Source organism: Schistocerca serialis, chromosome 5 (genome assembly GCF_023864345.2).
Source record: "Schistocerca serialis cubense isolate TAMUIC-IGC-003099 chromosome 5, iqSchSeri2.2, whole genome shotgun sequence".
NCBI classification, from domain to species: Eukaryota; Metazoa; Arthropoda; class Insecta; order Orthoptera; family Acrididae; genus Schistocerca; species Schistocerca serialis.
In genome coordinates, this window is record NC_064642.1 from 67,960,369 (window position 1) to 67,983,299 (window position 22,931).

At 44.1% G+C, this 22,931-nt stretch overlaps 1 protein-coding gene across 1 annotated transcript in view; it reads right to left on the reverse strand.

Annotated features, from left to right (window-relative positions):
* Positions 1–22,931, reverse strand: part of LOC126481747 (sulfate transporter-like) — a 152,312-nt gene that overhangs the window by 81,798 nt on the left and 47,583 nt on the right. Inside the window, exons 3-5 of the mRNA XM_050105702.1 lie at positions 7,893–8,410; positions 3,096–3,219; positions 2,893–2,948 (exon numbers count right to left, since the gene is read on the reverse strand). Of these exons, the coding sequence (XP_049961659.1) occupies positions 2,893–2,948; positions 3,096–3,219; positions 7,893–8,410 (698 nt within the window). The remainder of the gene's footprint in view (positions 1–2,892; positions 2,949–3,095; positions 3,220–7,892; positions 8,411–22,931) is intronic.

The window sequence follows — 22,931 nt, forward strand, 5'->3', positions numbered from 1 at the left end:
TGCAATGTAATCCATACTATTTTATAATTCATTTCTGATGAAACAGATTTTTCAGCTGTGTTAGAAACTGTGGAGTGGATCAAAGGTCATGGTGCTACATCGAAATGAACAAAATGTATCAGCACCACAGATACGAGGAGTTCCAATATATAATAAAATACTTTTTTCAAAAACCAGGTTGTATTCAGGATTCCATACACTGTATTATTAGAAAACCTTATTTTTCAACAAAGTCTCCGTTGAATGCAACAGCCCGACCCTGCATTACTTGGAGAGCCTGTGTGGCTGTATGGCACCACTCTGCTGATCGACATCTTGCTGCATTAATACCCTCATCGTCATCCATGTACTGCTTCCTGCACAATGCGACCTTCATTGGGCCAGCCGGATGGAAGAGAGAAGGTAGGAGATCTGGACTGTAGGGTGGATGAGGGAGGGCACACACCTTTGAGTATCCCAACTGGAGGACAACTGTGTCAGCTCTATCAACAAAGACGTCCAGTTGTGTGGCTAGGTCTCTGACTGTGATCTGTCAGTCACCTCCAATGAGAATGTCTGCACGTTCCAGCACTGCAGGAGTGACAGCTGTTTGCTGCTGGCCAGCACTGGACAGGTTTGCGCGATTTTGTTGCGATGATGACAGATGCCTCACCCAATGACTCACGGTGCTTCTGTTCACTGTCAGGTGTCCGCCTATGAACATCTGCGGTGGTCCAGCTTTCCGCCAAAATAAACTCCATCACAGTCTGCTTGCAGTGTACCTTCATTACAGACGTCGTTTTCAAAGCTAAGCATAGCGCCACCAACTGTAGGTACGTTATGAAACTATAGGGGCTGAAGTGGGAATATTCCGAAATGTCGCATAACAAATTGCACATTTTTCCGACCGAAACTGGCAGAGAAAACGAAGTGCTGACTTACTGGACGTCCGCCGTATTAGCGACGTTTCACTGCTATCCACATAGATGAATGGGAGGCGCTACTAAAGATTCGCGCCCTCTCTCAGCACCGCTGCAACATCGCGCGGAGTTCGATGTAAAGCTGAGCATGGACTCGTTCTGTCCGGTTTCTGACGTCCCATGAAGTAGTCAACACCGTCTAGTGGTGACACCAGCGCTATTCATGACTGAGACGGAACTATACTTTTGTAAGTGTTGAGATTCTACTTCAAGAGAAAAGTTTGTTATTGGGTACTTTACTGTTCAAAGACGCTTATAAATATTCGATACACTCATTTGGCAATGGACTGTATAAAGTTAAGTAAATCGTTTCATTATTCTTGTAATTATGTGAACTAATGTTTGGTGTGTTGTAGTTCTGATTAGCAATCTCCCACAGCAATCAAAGAACCCAAAGCTATGATTGGATGATTGCAGTTTCATCAGGTCATAACACAGAATGTTATTCTCCTTCTTTTATCATTTGTACTTTGCAACTTTTTTGATTCTTGCATTTCGTCTTCTTAATCGTATAACTGCGATCATTCCCAAATACAGTTTGCACATGCTGTGTTTATATAAACCAAACGATTTCTCCAATGTCTTCAGTTAACTAACACACTGAAATACCCTCATCTGCTAACCATCCAACAGCAAGCCCACAGTAGACTACACTGCTAACAGGTTGAACTTGGGGATTACATCCATCCACTATTCTCCACACCTACAAAGCCTGTGCAGCTCCATCCTTTCCTATGCAAATGTTGCATGGATTTCCACACAGCCAAAGTTCAATAACTCCCTCCAAATACTTGAACGCTATGTCTCACTTTCTGCATCCGTTTACCTTCCTCCACGTGGAGCCTCCAACATCTCATCAAATTTCCACCACTCCTCATCCACACAGAAAACCTCCACATCTCCTAAAACGTCCGTAAACTAGCTTCCAATAATACCTCTGTCTCTCTGCTAGTCAATGTCCCCTGATATTCTGCCACTCCTTAGAAGCACATGCCACCATACCTACACCTACACACACTCTACGTTCTATCCAAACGCAACTTCAACCAACTCCCTCTCCTAGACAACGAGATCTGCCCTGGTATTTATTCCTGTAAACAATTTTGCTCCACCCCATCGAACTCTCTCCAAATCAGAGCTTTTTTTCTCTGTCTGTCTCCATCCATTCCCATCCATTTCCTCTTATAACCACTACCATATACATGCACCAAACTCTTCCCAACCCTCCATGTTTCCCATGTTCTGTCTTCCCACTATCCAACCCAACACCTACCTTCATCTCCACAGTATTCTCTACTCCTCAACCGTAAGGAACATACACTCTCCTCCCGAAATACTTTTACCCCAATGTAGGTCCTCAAGATGTCATGTGAAAGTGCAGTGCTTCAGCGCTTTTTCATAGAAGAATTTCACCATTCTGTAGTGTGTTTTCATACATAGATATTTTAGTTCTTTAGCTGTCCATCTTCCAATTTTTTTATTTAAAATCGTAAATCAGTCCCCATCTTTCTTTTTTCTCATTCTTGTTATATTTTTAAAAATGCCCTTGGCTACAGAGTGCAGTATTTTACTGCTGACTGCCCACCCCCTATCCATGTGTGGTGATGGGGATGAAATGACAACAAAGAAATTTTAAAATCCCGATAACTTCCCCTCAGAAATAACAAAAGCCTAGTCTGTTCTCTATGATGGACTCCCGATAAAGAAAATTTTCCAGCTGTCACCGTCTATGTTATCACCATTACCACCATACCAGATTGCCAGTCATTGCTGCAGTAATTTCTGCCACTCCTCGCTGCCTGTCGTTGCCTTTGTTGCTAGCCCTCACTGCCTGTCAACAACTTTGCAGCGTCGCCACTGGTCGTCGTCAGTGATCACCATCCCACATTCTCACTGCCACTCTTCGCCACTGCCAGCCCGTCACTACCGTTACATTGCCTGCTTACCACCATCGTCGCGGCACTCATCTCTTAATGTATCAACCCCCATCTACAACATCCACAATCATCTACTAAGACTTGTACCCGACGCCTACCTCCACTTATTCCTTTACGTCCTTCTATTTGTCCTCTCTTGCTCTTGCCACCTTCCCCACCTTCTTACTACTCAGATGAATCAGTCTGTTTCCCCACTAACACACACTACTGCCCCAGACATAGCTGACTCCTCATTTGCAGATGCAATCAGTTCTGGATGCACTGCAGTTGCACTACCACCACTGCTGCCACTGCCACCACCAGTTCCACCACCAACAATATAACTGCACCAGCCAGCAGCGATCATCAGTCATTACAGCTGTTCCACTGTCATCGCCATCATCACTATATCTGGGTCCATAACAAGTAGCACCAGCCACACCCACTCCAGTACCTGCAAACCTATACTAACCTTATATGCTGCAGCTGTTACCATATTCGCCACAAATGTATCACTTCCAAGCACACCAGCTCATATATAAGAAAAGGGAAAGCCATACAAACTCATACCCCACCCCACAGTTAGTGTCCTCCAAAACCCCATACTCAAACGATCACCACTAGTACAGCCACCCCTCCTGTCTCTGACATCCCGTAATCCCCAAACCAAACCTTCAACCAGAACCTATGGAGTCCTTTCCCATCCCATACTCAACATATTCTCCAACACATTGCTTCATCCTATCACATCCTGATGTCAGTTTCCTTGTTCCTTAGTTACTACCCCTTAAAATAAAGAAGTACTTTCCAAACGTCAATATACCATAAATCATAAGCCACAAAGACTCCATAATCATCAAGTCATCAGATCATGATTTTAAACTCACCTACTTCTAAGATTGTAATCCAGTATCTTCAGTTCACATGTCTCCCTGCTCTCACTTAGTCGACAATGACCTAGACAACACCAAACCCTTCCCCACTGTCCACGAAGTCTTACTGCTTTGATTAAGGCATTGACGCTGAGATCATTGTGGGGGAAGATGAGCAGGAGCTAAATTCATATCTTGACTCAAAAATCCGAGAATTCGTTCTAATTCATCGTCATTCTGATCCTAAATTCCCCAAATGTTACTTTCCTGAAGATCTCTCTACCATAGGGCTCCTCCTTCGGAATGGAGTTTTCATCTATCACTGTAAACACAAAGTTCGGCCTTTCTAATACCAATCTCAAGATCATTGTTACCACAAATGCTTCACTATAGTGATCTTTTAACTCCCATTTTATGTGTCCCCACTGAAACCCAGCCACCTGCACCAACACTGTCATACCCTTCTGTACAGCCCAAACCCTATCGACGAACCCTGAACTAACCATCCTGATCCGTCCTACCGATAAATTACTACATCTGAACATCTCCCTACGCCATGCTCCTACCACTGAAGACATCATCCACTTTGTCACCATTGTCCTTCAAAAAATCCAATTTCAGCGTTCAAGTATCATGTATCAAGTGACCCTTGCAGCCCATTTTGTATTTCACTTACATACCACTGCCACATACTCCCAAACCCATTCCCAGTTCCTTTTTCCCGAGTAGACACACTACCCTAAGACTTTCCCTGTCCCCCAAGAGCAGTACCTTTAACCCCATAGCACCGAAACGCACACCACAGCATAGTCACCTTCCCACCACTGTAGCATTCACCAAACCACACTGAACGGTTTTTTCACCTACTCCACAACTTCGACATCAACTATCTATCCTCATCCACTGTTCATTATTCTCTGTGATCTTGCCAGTCCACCAATTAAATGGAGCTGGTCAACAAGCAGAATGACATGAGCTTCATCTTCTGAAACTGGCCACTCTGTGCAGTTCGCCATATAATGTCAGCTCCAACACATCAGCATCGCCACGTTATTTTCGATAATGTTACATTTGTTCCAATTTCCATGTTTATTAATACTCTTGTTAAATTCTTAAAAACTGTAGGCTAAAGAACGCTAGATCACTACTACCAGCCCACACCCACATGGGAGAATGAAATGACTATAACGAAAAGGAAAACTAAATACGTTTGTGGATCGGCTGTGCATCTAGAGTGGCTGTAGCCACTCTTTAGCGCTAAGTAGATGACTACCAGCATATTTCTCGGCTGCTAGATTGGTTAGTGCGCCCCCCACCCCAATGGTTATATTAACAGCTGCAGCCCCAGAGGGGTGGTGGTAACATATTACTTTTTCGTGGCTGCAGCTTCGATGGGTGCAGTAACGCATATCTGGAAACAGTAGATTTTCCCAAAATTCTCTGAGAAAGTAAGCAGTGGGCTGAAAATAATGTCCCAGGAAATAAGAAGGTAACAGGCTAAAAATTTAATTGAAATCTGTATTCATGTCAGAAAAAGAGTATGTCACGTGCTAAAAATAGCATTGTCCCACGAAATACTTCGGTCATGGGGTAAAAATATCAGGCGGTGCGTCCACCAGCCCTGGGACAACCACACCTAGACTTAAAAATAGAATTCAAAGTACATCAGGTGGCGGCTGTTTCAGGACTGGTGTGAGCATACTCTTCACACCTTCTTGTACAAGCAACTGCGTTACGATCACATCTGCAGTTTTCACTTTACACCCTCCGGCTCACTGATTTTTGAACGATTGTAATGCAAGAGATCCAAGAATGTCTTCTTTCAGAAGCTAATACTGGCACTGTTGCATCATTTCTATGGGTTCTTGGACATGTTTGCATGTCAGGGAATGAAGCTGATGACGTTCCTCCGAAGATTGCAACTCAGCTACAAAGACCCTTCAGTAAATCTTTCCCATTAGATGATCTCAGCATTGCTCTATACACGCACTTCTTATCGCTCTGGCATGAACGCTATTCACCTATTCGTGCGAACAAGCAAGCTGAACAAGCCTACCCTTCGGCTTGGGCGACTCCCACTAACCCATCACATTGTGAGGAAATAATTTTTATTGGACTACACAGTCATTTCCGCCATCGTCGTCTGTTAAGAGGGGAACACGCTCGATTTTCCTCTGACTGTAGGGAATCACTCTGGGTGCACCACATTCGAAGCCTTTGAAAGTTTTGTAACCCCTTTACCGTTGATGTTTGTTGGTCCCGATATTTTAGCAGATACAGCGTAGGCCGTAGAACCTGTTCTCCTTTTTAATCGCTGTAAAGATATTCCCAAGAAGAAACATGTTTAGACTGTGGTCACCATTTGCCCTAGAAGTTCTTAAAAAAGGAGGGCAATTGTAATGCTTCATTTTAGCACAGTCCTACTGTGTGTTGGCGCTTTTTAACAACGTTCCAGGCACACTGTATTCATTATAGCTTCTGCCAACCTCGTAATTCTGCCTAATCTCTAATGTGTCAACTAACTTCAAGAAACTGGGATTGCTTTGTATAAAAAATAGCCCACTGTAAGTCGTGATTTTGCCGCTTATTACTTCAGTTGTTGGTTTTGGGCCCAAAAAAGAAGGAATCTGCATATTATGTCGCTTTTATGCGATACATTTCATGTCTGATGTGGACGCTGACAAGAAATCATTCACTACCAGAATGAGATTTTCACTCTGCAGCGGAGTGTGCACTTATATGAAACTTACTGGCAGATTAAAACTGTGTGCCGGAAAGAGTCTCGAACTCGGGATCTTTGCCTTTCGCGGGCAATTGTTGTACCAACTGAGCTACCCAAGCACGACTCACGCCCCCTCCGTGCAGCCTCTAACAACCCTACCTCAACAAAGGTCAAAATTTTAATAACGATTGTGGTATTGCTCACGCTGCTAAATACTGCATTATCGGGCAACAAGTCATATTATGTGGCAGGTGTCATTAGAGCACAGTTAATAGTCATTTCATGTAATAATGAAAAAACTAGGCACTCATCTTTTTGTGTTTCCCACACTGGTCTCGTCGTAAAATCATGGCTCAATCGTTGAAAATCTAGGTGGTTATGATTCCAAGCTCGGATGCAAAGAGGCCTAGGTTTTATCGTGCTATATTCAAAAGTTTTGTAGATGCGCTTCACAATCCATTCTTGAAGATTACACTTTTGCTGGACAATGGTGATGTAAAAAAGGTAATCAGCACTCCTTTTAATTGCTTTTATTGCAATATCACGTGACACACAAACATCACTTCACGATACAAAACATACTTGAAAACATCTTCATCGCAGTCACTGTTAAAGATCACATTTTATAAGCTGACTACAATACGCGTCTTTCCAATATGACGTCCAAGACTTGACCTTCTCAACGTCCGACTCTCTAACAAGTTCACAACCAACTAGCTATCGCTTACGCGCCCAAAAATCAGAGTTACAAGTACATCAAAGATCATAGTGACAAAAGAAAGAATACACATAAGAATAATATCATTGCAATATAAACATATCGATGTATCACAAATGAAATCAAATCTGAATGTTGTCTCAGAAATATGTAAACTACTTTACAGAAACACAGTAGACTATTACTGGTATCGAGAGGTTCAGATGAGGTGCCGTAATGGTTACGTAATTCAAGTACCATTATAAGCCTTACTTCTGCCAGTATCTCGTCTCCTACCTTCCAAAGTTTACAGAAGCTCTCCTGCCAACCTTGCAGAACTAGCACTCCTGAAAGAAAGGATATTGCGCGGACATGGCTTAGCCACAGCCTGGGGGATGTTTCCAGAATGAGATTTTCACTCTGAGACTAGGGCACTTGCCCGCCAAAGGCGAAGGTCCCGAGTTCGAGTCTCGGTCCGGACCACAGTTTTAATCGGCCAGGAAGTTTCATTTATTACCAGTTCACATCTTTCGGCTTCTTTCAATTCTGCAACAGCCCAGCCATAAGTGGCCTTAGAGTGTGCACTTGGTACATGTCACTGTGTGAGCTGTAGTCGGAAGACTACCTATTTATTTCGACCTAGGCTGTTCTGAGTTCATGTAATTTGTTCAAACTAACTAACTTAGCTGTGTTCTTTCGGATCTTTGGAGAGTATAAGGTTGTTACCTGGCAGAGAAGTCAACTTGCGAGGCGGTAACGGTGGTGACGACGAGGACGACCAGCTCGGCAGACAGCCAGCGGCCGACCAGTTTGGGCACAGCCAGCTGGTAGACCACGAGCACCGCGATGGTGATAAGCGCGGTGGCAATGGCCGGCAGCCTGGGAGGCAGGCTGCCCGAGAACAGGTCCCCGTAGGTGTAGACGAGGCGCAGCAGGCCGTGGTGCTTGGGAGCGTCGCGCGCCACGCCCAGCGCCTCGAGCAGCTGCGAGGTGAAGACGTGAACTGCTGCGCCCGTCGTGATGGCGCTCACCAGCGTCTCGCTCAGCACTCGGCACAGCGCCCCCAGGCGCAGCACCCACAGAGCCAGCAGCAGCAGGCCGCACCATAGCGACACCATGCTCACCACCTCCTCGGGAGTCACACCGTCCCCCGCGTGCTCCGACACGATCTGCGCCATCCCCACTACTACTCGAACCGATACCAAACCCGCAGACAGCACAGTAGAAAATGTACGATAATTCTGCTGCCACAGAAGGAAGGTAAGGCACAATAGACAAAAGGAGAGTGATCCGTAGTCGTGTCCGTTTCTACGAAATGCGCGCCACGTGGAGTGCTTTCGCTTCGCGTCTAGTGTTTGCGGGGGCGCTTTCGGTTTGGCGCGCTGTTTGGATCGCTAGTGCCTTCTGGCGGGAGGTGGAGCAAGTTTACGGTCGCGTGATGATCGGAGAGTACGTATAGGCTGTCGGTAAACTGAAGAGCGAGCTAGCGAGTCCCCACTCTGCCAACCCAGCTACGTCATAGGGCGCTTCTACAGGCCGTTTCACAACGCAGTATCGGCCCTGCCGCGGCGCGCGATTTAAATCTGTGGCGACACCGTGTACAGATACGCCTCTGCTGCGTTCATTTTTAGATAAATGTATTAAGACCATAAGGAATACAAAAAACGATATCTTCTTCCGAAATACAATATTATAGAGTAAATAATATTAAGATAAGAATGGAAGCCAGGATTATACCACAAACATAGAACCGAATGCCTGTTCATGTGAATGTATTGTATATTCCTCTATTGCTATTCGTAAAACGAACCCCATATAATGCAATAAATTTGTAGAATTTGAGGCTTGTTCTTACTTTGTGTTTCTACTAAAAGGTAGATATTTTCTTTGAAGGACTGCATTGAAACTTAACAATTTTTGCAACACGAAGAGTGTTTAAAAAGTAAGCAGAAATTTATAATATTGCGTGTTGTATTAGTCCGATTTTCACTACTTTTTGGCACTATCTTCGTAAACATGTCTCAAAAGTATGTGTATAATGTTATGCATATTGGGTATTTACCCTGTTGTCAGCTGTCAAAAAGGTTACATGTGTTTTGGTAGCATCAACGATTATTTATTTTGTATAAAAATAGATTAGAGAATCTGTACTAAATTTTTTTATAGGAATGGAATGAAGTGTACGAAATTTTTAGAAATGTTAAATATTGCTTTTGGCGAGCCTGTTATAAGTGAACCAACGGCATACAATTGGTATAAACATTTCAAAGCAGGTCTTAAAGGACAGTATGTAATGGGGAATATTTTGAAGAGGATAACATTGCTGTAGATTAACAAATAAAGTTCTTACCAAAAAATAAAAATTAATACGTGAACGCATCTCGTATGTCAAGCTTTTTGAATTCCAGAATCCACGTACATGTTTCGAATAAAGTTTCAGCAGTGTTTAGTAAGCATCAGAGGTTTTACGCGATTTAGAAACTGTCTATAACGATCGGTTTCCTCCCAAGATTATTAGTATTCCTTCGTGGCAATTCCACTAAACCATGCGGCTTATTTTCGCGTTCCTTCCTTATGCGTCCTATTGGACGCGGCTGACGTTTGCATAAATTGCAGCCCTTTGATTGGGACTGGTAATATTAGCCAACAGTTCTTTATGGGTCGCCTCTTTAATACATGCTGTAATAACATTAGAGACGATCGAACGCTCGTTACTCAGCAAGTACCTCCTCTTCCTCGAATTCTGCAAATTTTCTTGCAATCCTAGACGATTATCCATCACTTCCGGATATCGAATTATACCAGTAAGTATACAAAGCTAACTGACTGACACTGACAACTAAGATCGTACGAACAGAAACGACGTATATCACAGCACGCCGATCTGCTCCTCTAAACAGGTAACGGGCAACAGATTTTGGGTGGCCCTGTAGGCTGGTGGCAGTGTTCTCCCGGGAAAGACCATTTCCCCCACCAAAAGCGCTGCTCGCTGTTGAGTTTACAGACAGACTATACTGGGCTGTGACCGAGAGAGTTGGTGGCGCGAGCGGGGCCCTGTTGTTGGGGGTCGTCAACTGCTCGCCACGTGCTTTGACCGACCTCTTGGCTGTCAGGGGCTAAGTCTGCCTTACCCGCATGTACGTGGCTTATGAAGCTTAGAAGCCGTGGTGCATGAGATCAGCACGTGGAACCATATGTCTTCTTATCGGCCGGTGAAAGCACTGGCAACGCATGGCTCTGACGAGCATTTGGAAGTGCAACGTGTTCTCGGCGCTGTGACCGAGTGTGAGAAGTTGAGTACTGAAAACAGCAACAGAGTTATATATATAAAGGGTTTTTCTAATTCTAGTTAAGTGTATGAGTTTCTCCACCAGTGGTTTTGTTGGGGTTTTCCCACCACAGTTTTCGTTTGCCTCACCGCGGGAATGTGGTAATTGTTTCTTGGTCGGGCCGTTTCATTCACACCTCGATTGGGTGATTTAGGGTCGGTGTCGCGTGTCTCTGTGATTCGGAGTCTGTGCAGGCACCGCCCTTGCTACATCTTCTGGTTTTGGGTAACTCGGGGAGGTGGTGGCTTGTAATGCAAGTTTTGGGGCTGATCTGCTGTGGCCCTGTACACCACCAGTAACTATTCCGACTATTGTGATTTGGCCACCTTTACACGTGTCACTCCCTCACCGAGCTAAGGAAAATTTTTTTGGGAACTGCCTTTAATGTGAAGGTTTGTGTGCTGGGTTATTCACATTTATCTCGTAACAACTGACAGGTGTAATATAAGTTATAATATAAGTTATTTAACTGGCGAGAGACAACTATTTTAGCTTTAGTCCAAACTAGCTACTTAAAGGTTTTTTTTTTTTTTAAAGGAATTGTTCTCTTACAGATATAACAAGTTTAAAATCTTATTATTGGGAAGTTGTTAACGTCGTACCTTGCAATATCCTTTACATAGAGAAAATTTGCCAGCTACTTAAAATAGTTTTTTTTTCTTTAATTGTTGTCTTAAGAACTTACCATTGGGAAGTTGTTAACGTCATACCTGGCAATCTCCTTTTCATAAAAAAATTTGTCATCTATTCGAAATTGTTTTTTTTTTTTAATGCCAGACTTAAAAATTTAGTATTGACAAAGCCTTTAAAATAAAACATAACCTTAGCAGTGTGTGTTTTTTCACCATCCCCTCCTGGCCCCTACTTCCACGATAACGTTTCTGGAATAACATGTGTACTTCACTTGTTTGTGAAACGCCCTAATTGACGGTTTAGAGAGGTATTTAAGAAGCAGAGTAGCACAAGAAAAGAAGGTGCGAAAGAAGACATATTGATGGCAGTGCCCATAGGTGTTATTCCTTTCGTGACTGAACGTACATATTTACGAAGCAGAGTAGCACAAGAAAAGAAGGTGCGAAAGAAGACGTATTGATGGCAGTGCACATAGGTGTTATTCTTTTCGTGACTCCAACGTACATCATGTGGCTACCATCTGCTGAAGACGACCACTTCGAAACTTCTAAAACGATCACATAACTGGCTGTACAACAAGTGGAAGTCACTTTGCCGAATTAGTACGTCACTCAGTACAGACGACTGTGCCAACACTCTGTATGGTGCTTCAGCTCCACATCCAGAGATAATGCTCGGTCATCAGGTAGGAAAAGTAATTTTACATCCCAGACCTGATTTCACATAAACAAACACTTTGCATGTGTTTCAGTACTACAATTTGGCGTTCCTAAAACACTTATCACGATAACAGAGACACTTCACGGTACATTTTTCCATGCTAATTCACTTTATAAAGTACGTTTCGGTTCCATCGAATTTCGCGTTCGTATTTTGCGTGTACAGGTAGGGTAACTTTGAAACTCTGTGTCTGGGAAACGGATAAAGGTATCAAGAAAATTTTCAAGGCTATTCGATATTGGGATCCTAGGAACGTATTGTAGTAATTTAAGCAATTTTCAGTGGATAGCCCTCTTGGAAACGACGGCTGGTTTATGGTACGAAAATATGGTAAGAAAAGCTTTTTTAAGGTCTTCTAAGGAACCGCGCAGGAACTAAGTAATATTTTTGAAAACGAGAAGTTGGACGCTTCTGGGTAAATGCTTAGAAAATATACCTTTAAAATTTGAACAATCTGCTGCAGTTATTTATTGTTTACATTTCGTCTCACACCGCATTTCACCTGCGTATTTCACGTGCGTATTTCACGTGTATAAATATGGTAGATTTGAATCTCTGTGTCTCGCAAACCGATAACGATATCAGGAATTTCTTCAACTTTGTTCGAGAGCAGAATGTTAGGAACATATTGTAAACTGCACTCATTTGCAATGCATAGCAAAATTGTAAGAAAACACCATTTTTGTGTTCTCTAAGGAACCGACTACGAGCTAATAACTTTGAACCTCTGTCCCTCGGAAACGGATATCAAGAAAATTTTCAATGCGTTCCGAAATTGGGATAAAAATTACAGCCATTTGCTGCGCACAGCCGTCTTGAAATCTGCAGCTTGAGTTTGGTACCCAAATACCATGCCTTTGGGGTGTTTCTCGATAGTGGATAAATATTTTTGAAACTGGGAACATGGTACCTCTAGATAAGAACCTAGAAATATAACGTGAAAATCTAAGCAATTTCTTGCGCCAGTATGCTATTTACATTTCGCCTCAGACAGGAGTTTTCGTGCTTATTGTACGTCTATAAGCAGAGTAACTTTAAATACAAATAGCAAGCGGGAAAAAACATCAAGAAAGTTTTAGATGTTCTTCGAGGTCAGGATCTTAGGAATATGTTGTAAAAATTTCAGCCATTAGCTGTGTATAGCCGTCTTGGAATCCGCAGCTTTGTGCTCTTACAAAAGAATGGAAAAACCCTTTTTGCTGTTTCCTGCGGAACGGCCCATGAATTAATAGTGCCTCCATAATCCCCTTAAGGCCCACAGAAACCACATCAAATACAACAAGAAACAACCAATTAGCTCCATTTGCTTAACCAGAACGAAGTCTGCAACATTCATATTTTGACCCTAGACTATAGAATAGTGACACTAAGACGATACATCTGTCGGGAGCACAAATGGTCCATAGCCAAAGGGCCATTCAAAACATTTGACCATACTTGTCTATTATATAAGAGCCCCCGAAAAATCCCGTTTTTATAAGTGGCGATTTGGAACATATTACCCTACTGGCCATTAAAATTGCCACACCACGAAGATGACGTGCTACAGACGCGAAATTTAATCGACAGGAAGAAGATGCTGTGATATGCAAATGGTTAGCTTTTCAGAGCATTCACACAAGGTTGGCGCCGGTGGCGACACCTACAACTTGCTGATATGAGGAAAGTTTCCAACAGGTTTGTCATACACAGACAGCAGTTGACCTGGCGTTGCCTGGTGAAACGTTGTTGTGATGCCTCGTGTAAGGAGGAGAAATGCGTACCATCACGTTTCCGACTTTGATAATGGTCGGATTGTAGCCTATCGCGATTGCGGTTTATCGTATCGCGACATTGCTGCTCGGGTTGGTCGAGATCCAATGACTGTTAGCAGAATATGGAATCGGTGGGTTCAGGAGGGTAATACGGAACGCCGTGCTGGATCCCGACGGCCTCGTATCACTAGCAGTCGAGATGACAGGCATCTTATCCGCATGGCTGTAACGGATCGTGCAGACACGTCTCGATCCCTTAGTCAACAGATGGGGACGTTTGCGAGACAACAACCAACTGCACGAACAGTTTGACGACGTTTGCAGTAGCATGGACTATCAGCTCGGAGACCGTGGCTGCGGTTACCCTTGACGCTGCATCACAGACAGGAGCGCCTGCGACGGTGCACTCAACGACGAACCTGGGTGAACGTAGGGCCAAACGTCGTTTTTTCGGATGAATCCAGGTTCTGTTTACAGCATCATGATGGTCGCATCCGTGTTTGGTGGCATCGCGGTGAACGCACATTGGAAGCGTGTTTTCGTCATCGCCATACTGGCGTATCACCCGGCGTAATGGTATGGGGTTCCATTGGTTACACGTCTCGGTCACCTCTTGTTGCATTGACGGTACTTTAAACAGTGGCCGTTACATTTCAGATGTGTGACGATCCGTGTCTCTATCCTTCATTCGATCCCTGCGAAACCCTACATTTCAGCTGGATAATGCACGACTGCATGTTGCAGGTCTTGTGTACGGGCCTTTCTGGATACAGAAAATGTTCGACTGTTGCCCTGGCCAGCACATTTTCCAGATCTCTCACCAACTGAAAACGTCTGGTCAATGGTGGCCGAGCAACTGTCTCGTCACAATACGCCAGTCACTACTCTTGATGAACTGTGGTATCGTATGGAAGCTGCATGGGCAGCTGTACCTGTACACGCTATCCAAACTCTGTTTGACTCAATGCCCAGGCATATGAAGGCCGTTATTACGGCCGCAGGTGGTTGTTGTGGGTACTGATTTCTCAGAATCTATGCACCCAAATTGCGTGAAAATGTAATCACATGTCAGTTCTAGTATAATATATTTGTCCAATGAATACCCGTTTATCATCTGCATTTCTTCTTGGTGTAGCAATTTTAATGGCCAGTAGTGTACCGAATGGGAACCGATTTGCAAAAGACATTAATATTTCAATACAATACTTTAACGCAGTCTACACTTAACTTCTGCAGTAAAGAGAATGGGTAGTGTACTTGTCACTTCCTACATAGTGGTTTATGAGAGACTCCATCTATGCGATCCCTCCCAACTATGACGTTGCATAGCATCAGCAGGGAGTGCCGTAAATCCAGACTTGCTCTCAGAAGTGTGGGACGAGGCTGAGTACCGCCTGGACGTCTGCTATGCGCCTGAAGGAGAGCACATTAAAGATCTGTGAAATGAAAATGCAGATTTTGATCTTAAACCTAATTGTAAAATGTACACCCATGTGCAAGTGCGCACATATAACAGATACACCCTTGCCAAATCGGATAATTCTGTTGAAAATAAAAAGTTCGTAGTCCTCTGTGTAAATTGAAATTCGTCTGGAGATTCCATCTTCAGTAAGCTAAAAGATATATCCTTGAGAAATCGGAAGAATACTTTTTAAGCACAGTGTACTTATTTTTCTCCCTCCACATTGTGTTTCATGCTCCAATCCGACGGTGGGAGGGGGAGGGGGAGGAGGGGGAGGGGGCCCGACAGTAAGAAGGCGCATTCAGTTAGGGTGAACTAAGGTGTATTCTAGCTGACAGACCGTGACTCAATATAAAACAAAACCATTTAGCTGCAGTTTCCTGCCATTAGTAGCTCAGTCACTTTTTTGTTTTTAATATTGTGGTGCCCTTTCCACTGTGGTCTCACAGCCTCTCCTCAAAACAGTCACTCCCACAGTGAACACATCAAAATACTATTGTTCTTACATCTACTCTACATCCGTACTCTGCAGCCCACCTACTGATGTCTCTGATGTCTGACAGAGGGTGCTTCGGGTACAACCGAGCGATCTCCCTGTCTCTGTAGCATTCGCAAAAGGCTCGTGGGAAGAATGATTATCGTTAAACCTGTATACCAGCTCTAATTTCTCGAATTTTCTCAGTTTGATCATGTCGCGAGACGTATGTAAGGGGCGGCTATTATGTTGTCCGGCTCTTTCCGGAACATATTCTTTCGGAATTTCAGTAGGAAGTCATTCAGTTACGTATAAGGTCTCTAGTAGTCTCTGTCACTGGAGTCTCGCGCCGACCAAACAATGCTGTGAGGAAACGCGTCACTGACGAAACGCGCCGCTCTTCGTTGGAACTTCTCTATCTGTTCTATCGGTCCTACCTGCTAAGGATCCCAGACTGTTGAACAATATTCAAGAATCGGTCGAACAAACACTTTATAAACCACTTCTTCAGTAGATGAGCAGCATTTCCTAAGACTATTTTTATGAATCTCAGTCTGGCATCAGCTTTCCCTACTGTTTCATGTGGTCATTCCGCTTAAGATCGCTCTTGATGGCTACCCCTAGAAATTTTACGGTAGATAAAGTTTTCAGAAATTTATCATCAATGGTGTAGTTGTCCCATAGTGGATTTCTTCTTCTATATACGCACAATATGTTACGCTAATTTAAATTCAGGGTCAACTGTCAGAAGCTGCAACATTCATCAATCGTCCGCAGGTCATTTTGTAAATTGACACTGTCTTCCGGCTTTGCTACTTTCTTATAGACAACAGCATCATCTGCGAACAGCATTATGTAGTTTCTGACATTTTCTACTAGGTCATTTAGCAGTATCGAAGCGCGCTGCTCTCCGTTGGATCTTCTTTATCTCCTCTATCAGCCCTATCTGGTACGCATCCCACACTGCTGAGCAGTATTCAAGCAGTGGGCATTTCCTTAGGATTCTTCCAATGAATCTCAGTCTGGCATCTGCTTTACCGACGATCAGCTTTGTATGATCATTCCATTTTAAATCACTCCTAATGCGTACTCCCAGATAATTTATGGAATTAACTGCTTCCAATTGCTGACCTGCTATATTGCAGCTAAATGATAAGGGATCCTTCTTTCTATCTATTTGCAGCACATTACACTTGTCTACATTGAGATTCAGTTGCCATTCCCTGCACCATGCGTCAATTCGCTGCAGATACTCCTCCATTTCAGTACACTTTTCCATTGTTACAACCTATCGATACACCACAGCATCATTTGCAAAAAACCTCAGTGAACTTCCGATGTCGTCCACAAGATCATTTATGTATATTGTGAATAGTAACGGTCCTACGAAACTCCCCTGCGGCACACCTGAAATCACTCTTACTTCGGAAGACTTCCCTCCATTGAGAATGACATGCTGCGTTCTGTTATCTAGGAACTCTTCAATCCAATCACACAATTGGTCTGATAGTCCATATGCTCTTACTTTATTCATTAAACGACTGTGGGGAACTGTATCGAACGCATTGCGGAAGTCAAGAAATACGTCATCTACCTGGGAATCCGTGTCTATGGCCCTCTGAGTCTCGTGGACGAATAGCGCGAGCTGGGTTTCACACGATCGTCTTTTTCGGAACCCATGCTCTTTGAGGTTCGCCGATGACATTGTAATTCTGTCAGAGAGAGCAAAGGACTTGGAAGAGCAGTTGAACGGAATGGACATTGTCTTGAAAGGAGGATATAAGATGAACATCAACCATAGCAAAACGAGGATAATGGAATGTAGTCGAATTAAGTCGGGTGATGCTGAGAGAATTAGATTAGGGAATGAGACACTTAAAGTAGTAAAGGAGTTTTGCTATTTGGGGAGCAAAATAACTGATGATGGTCGAAATAGAGAAGATATAAAATGTAGACTGGCAATGGCAAGAAAAGCGTTTCTGAAGAAGAGAAATTTGTTAACATCGAGTATAGATTTAAGTGTCAGGAAGTCGTTTCTGAAAGTATTTGTATGGAGTGTAGCGATGTATGGAAGTGAAACATGGACGATAAATAGTTTGAACAGGAAGAGAATAAAAGCTTTCGAAATGTGGTGCTACAGAAGAATGCTGAAGATTAGATGGGTCGATCACATATCTAATGAGGAGGTATTGAATAGAATTGGGGCACAACTTGACGAGAAGAAGGGACCGGTTGGTAGGACATGTTCTCGGGTATCAAGGGATCACAAATTTAGCTTTGGAGGGCAGCGTGGAGGGTAAAAATCGTAGAGGGAGACCAAGAGGTGAATACACTAAGTAGATTCAGAAGGATGTAGGTTGCAGTAGGTACTGGGATATGAAGAAACTTGCACAGGATAGGGTAACATGGAGAGCTGCATCAAACCAGTCTCAGGACTGAAGACCACAACAACAACAACAACATGCTGATTCCTACAGAGTAGATTTCTAGTCTCCAGAAAAGTTATTATACTCGAACATAATACGTGTTCAAAAATTCTATAACTGATGGACGTTAGAGATATAGAACTATAGTTCTGCACATCTGGTCGACGACCCTTCTCGAAAACGGGGATGACCTGTGCCCTTTTCCAATCCTTTGGAACGCTACGCTCTTCTATAGACCTACGGTACACCGCTGCGAGAAGGGGGATAAGTTCCTTCGCGTACTCTGTGTAAAATCGAACTGGTATCCCATCAGGTCCTGCGGCCTTTCCTCTTTTGAGCGATTTTGATTGTTTCTCTATCGCTCTGTCGTCTATTTCGATATCTACCATTTTGTCATCTGTGCGACAACCTAGAGAAGGAACTACACTGCAGTATTCCTCTGTGAAACAGCTTTGGAAAAAGACATTTAGTATTTCGGCGTTTAGTCTGTTATCCTCTGCTTCAGTACCATTTTGGTCACAGCCAGGAGGGCGGTATTACGTACAGCCAGGAAGGTGATAATCAGGTGTCGCACGCAACAGGTTTAGGCGGTAGTTTGCAGTTACCCTGTATGGTGTTTCGCCAGGGGCATGGCCAGGCTCGTCCACGTCTTCTTCAAACCCGGTGGTGACCAACTTATCCACTTGCAGTGGATACGTTCCATTACAGCATGCTGTCTGACGTCACGGATGCGAAGTCTTCTCTTGGCTCCTGGCAGCACATCATGATTCGCCAGTCAAGCTGTCCTGTGACTAGCGAGACGGTCATTCCTTCGGAATCAGGGATGTAGATGGGATGACCAGACATTGAGGGTGAGGCTTCAGGAACGGTCGTATTTAAGCTGGACATAACGTCGTCGTGGTTGACGATTTATTCATTTGCCCTCATTATCCAGAGGTAACCTCTGCCACGCATCATGCAGTGGCTTTCGGAGTATCTATGTAGATGTACATGTACCAGCGGACTTGTGGTCGCCGTGGTGTATCATTTATAGTCAGTTCCCCTTGCCTCCACACTTTCCGTCAGTGTTAGGATGGCCCGCATCTCGTAGTCGTGCGGTAGCGTTCTCGCTTCCCACGCCCGGGTTCCCGGGTTCGATTCCCGGCGGGGTCAGGGATTTTCTCTGTCTCGTGATGGCTGGGTGTTGTGTGCTGTCCTTAGGTTAGTTAGATTTGTTTAAGTAGTTCTAAGTTCTAGGGGACTTATGACCACAGCAGTTGAGTCCCATAGTGCTCAGAGCCAGTGTTAGGATGCCGTCGAGCGGCTGAACTCAGAGTGCAAGGCTTACGGAATGACGTATTTGGTGCTGTCATACTGCGCTATTCCCTCTTGTTGATTACAGTTTGGCAAAACTCACTGCGAGTGGTGCCCCGCCTTCTGCAACACTGCACTGTTTGCAAGGCATAGATACCGATGGTGACACGCAGTATGAGCCGGATCTGATTCTCTGCGTCTGCGCCAAGTAACAACTTTAAAAATCAATTTGTGAATTTGCTGTTCAACAGGTCTGTCCCATATATAAGGACCATAAATTTTCTCACAGGACACGGTGTAAAACGTATGAAGCTTCGCAGAGTGCATATTACGCCCGCCTACGGGACTTGGCGGCTACGTTAGACACATTCTCACAATGTTGCGGTTCACTTTGCCACTCAAATGGAACCTTGCATCATCACTGAATATTAAACTTGAATGAAAATTGTTTACTTCTATGACCACTAGCGAATTAATTGAAAAAGCTCTACACGTTGCTTATCACAGTTATGGAAAGTTTGTAGCGATTGAATGCTGTACGGCCTGGAACACAAACATCGCCACAAAACACGCCAGGCACACACACGGTCAATGCGTAAGTCTCGGTTCTTACGAAGAGTACACTTTCATGGACAAAAATGTTAAATGAGCAATTTGGGGTGAAATGGGGATTTCCCAATACATAAACAACCAGTGTCTTGCAACCGCTGGGGCCATCATCGAACGCTGTAGCAGGTGCAGTCCCGTATTCTAGACGATAATCAGGCCGTCCAGTTGTGACTGAAATTCACCTGTTGAATCAGAGAACACTAAACTCCTTTCGTTGCTGTGATATTGCCATCTCGACTCGATGCTTATTGGGCTATGATCGAGCGAGTGGGCTACATATTTGAACCATGAAGACTCACACCGATAACTTCATGAACTAGTAACTTAAAAGAAGCACCATGGTAACCTTTTAGGTTCGATGCGTAAGTAAAAGTTAAATCCATGCATCTGTTTTAATTTATGTAGGTAATATAGCAATGGTATGTCGGATGAATTGCCTTGAATACCCTTGTGTGTTGAAGTATGCAGTGGTAAGTGATAATTATAGAGGGACTGCATTCCTTGATGTAAGCTACAAAATTCTATCTCAGCGTCGACTGAAACGAATGATCCCAATTACAGAAGGAATTGTAGGTGACTTTGAAAGTGTTTTCAAGAGGAGCAGATCAACTATAGGTCATCGTTTTACGTTCATACAGGTAACAAAGAAAAGTTGGGAACATAACATTGGTATTCATCAGTGTCCTGAAAGTGTTTCAGATTCCACAAAAGTTAATACGTCTAGTACATAAGTGATTAAAGGAAACCTGTTGCAGAGTAAATATCAGCACAGGAACGACAGACCCTTTCGAAGTCAGAACTAGCCTTAGACAAGAAGGTGTGTTACACTATGTGACCAAAATTATCCGGAAACCTGGCTGAAAATGACGTACAAGTTCGTGGCGCCCTCCATCGGCAATGCTGGAGTTGAATATGGGGTTGGCCCACTCTTAGCCTTGATGCCAGCTCCCACTCTCGCAGGCACACGATCAATCAGGAGCTGAAAGGTTTCTTGCGGAATGGCAGCCCATTCTTCACGGAGTGCTGCACTGAGGAGAGGTATCGATGTCGGTCAGTGAGGTATAGCACGAAGTCGGCGTTCCAAAACACCCCAAAGGGGTTCTGTTGGATTCAGGTCAGGACTCTGAGCAGTCCCGTCCATTGCAGGGATGTTATTGTGTAGCCAGTCCGCCACAAGCCGTGCATTACGAACGGGTACTCGATCGTGTTGAAAGATGCAATCGTCATCCCCGAGTTTCTCTTCAACAGTGGGAAGCAAGAAGGTGCTTAAAACATCAATGTAGGCGTGAGCTGTGATAGTGTCACGCAAAACAACAAGGGGTACAAGCCCCCTCCATATTAAACACGACCACACCATAACACCGCCACCAACGAATTTTACTGTTGGTACTGCACACGCTGGCAGATGACGTTTACCGGGCATTCACCATACCCACACCTTGCCATCGGATTGCCACATTTTTCCACTGTTCAACCGTCCAATGTTTACGCTCCTTACACTAAGCGAGGCCTCGTTTGGCATTGACCGGCGCGATGTGTGGCTTATGAGCAGCCGCTCGACCGTGGCTCTGAGCACTATGGGACTCAACATCTGAGGTCATCAGTCCCCTAGAACTTAGAACTACTTAAACTTATTTAACCTAAGGACATCACACACATCCATGCCCGAGGCAGGATTCGAACTTGCGACCGTAGCGGTCGCGCGGCTCCAGACTGTAGCGCTGGGCCATGAAATCCATGTTTCTCACCTCCCGCCTAATTGTCATAGTACTTGCAGTGGTTCGTGATGCAGTTTGGAATTCCTGTGTGATAGTCTGGAAACAAGTCTGCGTATTACACATTAAGACTTCTTCAAAAGTTGGCGGTCTCTGACAGTCAACAGACGGGGTCGGCCTGTACCCTTTTGTGCTGTACGTGTCCCTTCACGTTTCCACTTCACTCTCACATCGAAAACAGTGGACCTATGGATGTTTAGGAGTGTGGAAATCTCGCGAAGAAACGTATGACACAAGTGACACCCTATCAACTGACCACTTTCAAAGTCCATGAGTTCAGCGGAGCGCGCTATTCTGCTCTCTCACGATGTCTAATGACCACTGAGGTCGCTGATATGGACTACCTGGCAGTATGTGACAGCACAATGCACCTAATACGAAAAACCTATGTTTTGTGGGCGTCCAGATACTTTTGATCACATAGTGCATCTCCGATATTTTTTAATTTACTTCTGGGGAAGACAGACAAGCAATACCAAAAAGATAAACCCAGCTATAACAAGACTGTGTAATAAATAATGAGCCCTCCTCGATATCTGACAGTTCAGCGCGGCTGACTGCCATGCGAAGGATCCGGACTCGATTCCCGGTACTGCCAGGATGGGTTGACTAAAACGAGATGCACTCAACCCGTGATGCCAGCTGAGCCGCTTCTTGACCGAGTCACAACAATGGCCGGTAGAGCGGTTTGCTGACCCAACGTCGCACCCATACCGCATACAATGACGCCATTAGCAGATGACACGGCGGGTGGGTGATACTTATGGATCCTGTGGTCGGAGTTTATAGTAGTTCAATAGGACAAGTATTGGGCTTGCATTTGCAGACGATTTTGTTCTAATAGGTGATAGCAAAGAGGAGTTACAGTTCATGACAAGTTCTTACAGAAATATTGCAAGCAATGCAAGTTTACCAGCTAAAGAGGAGAAAATTGAGTACATGGTAGTGAGCAAGGCACCCATTGACGGTATCCCACTGACAGCTGCTGAAGTCACCTTTAAAGAATAGGCATTGTTAAAATTTGGAAAGCATTTTTAGAGAGTAAAATAGAACGGATATTGAGATTAAGGTAAGGATTGCAGCGACAAATGGAGCATTTATTGACTTACGGAACATGCTACGCTAAAGAATAGTTTATAGACGTTTTAAAATCATACTGCACTCAGTGTCGGTTAGACGTCAGTGAGAGAGGACTTGCATTCCTGCTGCAGATAAAGGCGAGCACATCGTTCGTTTGCCTTCCCAAGGGAAGTGTTACAAGTCCTCACAAAGTGACTTAGTCAAGCTAT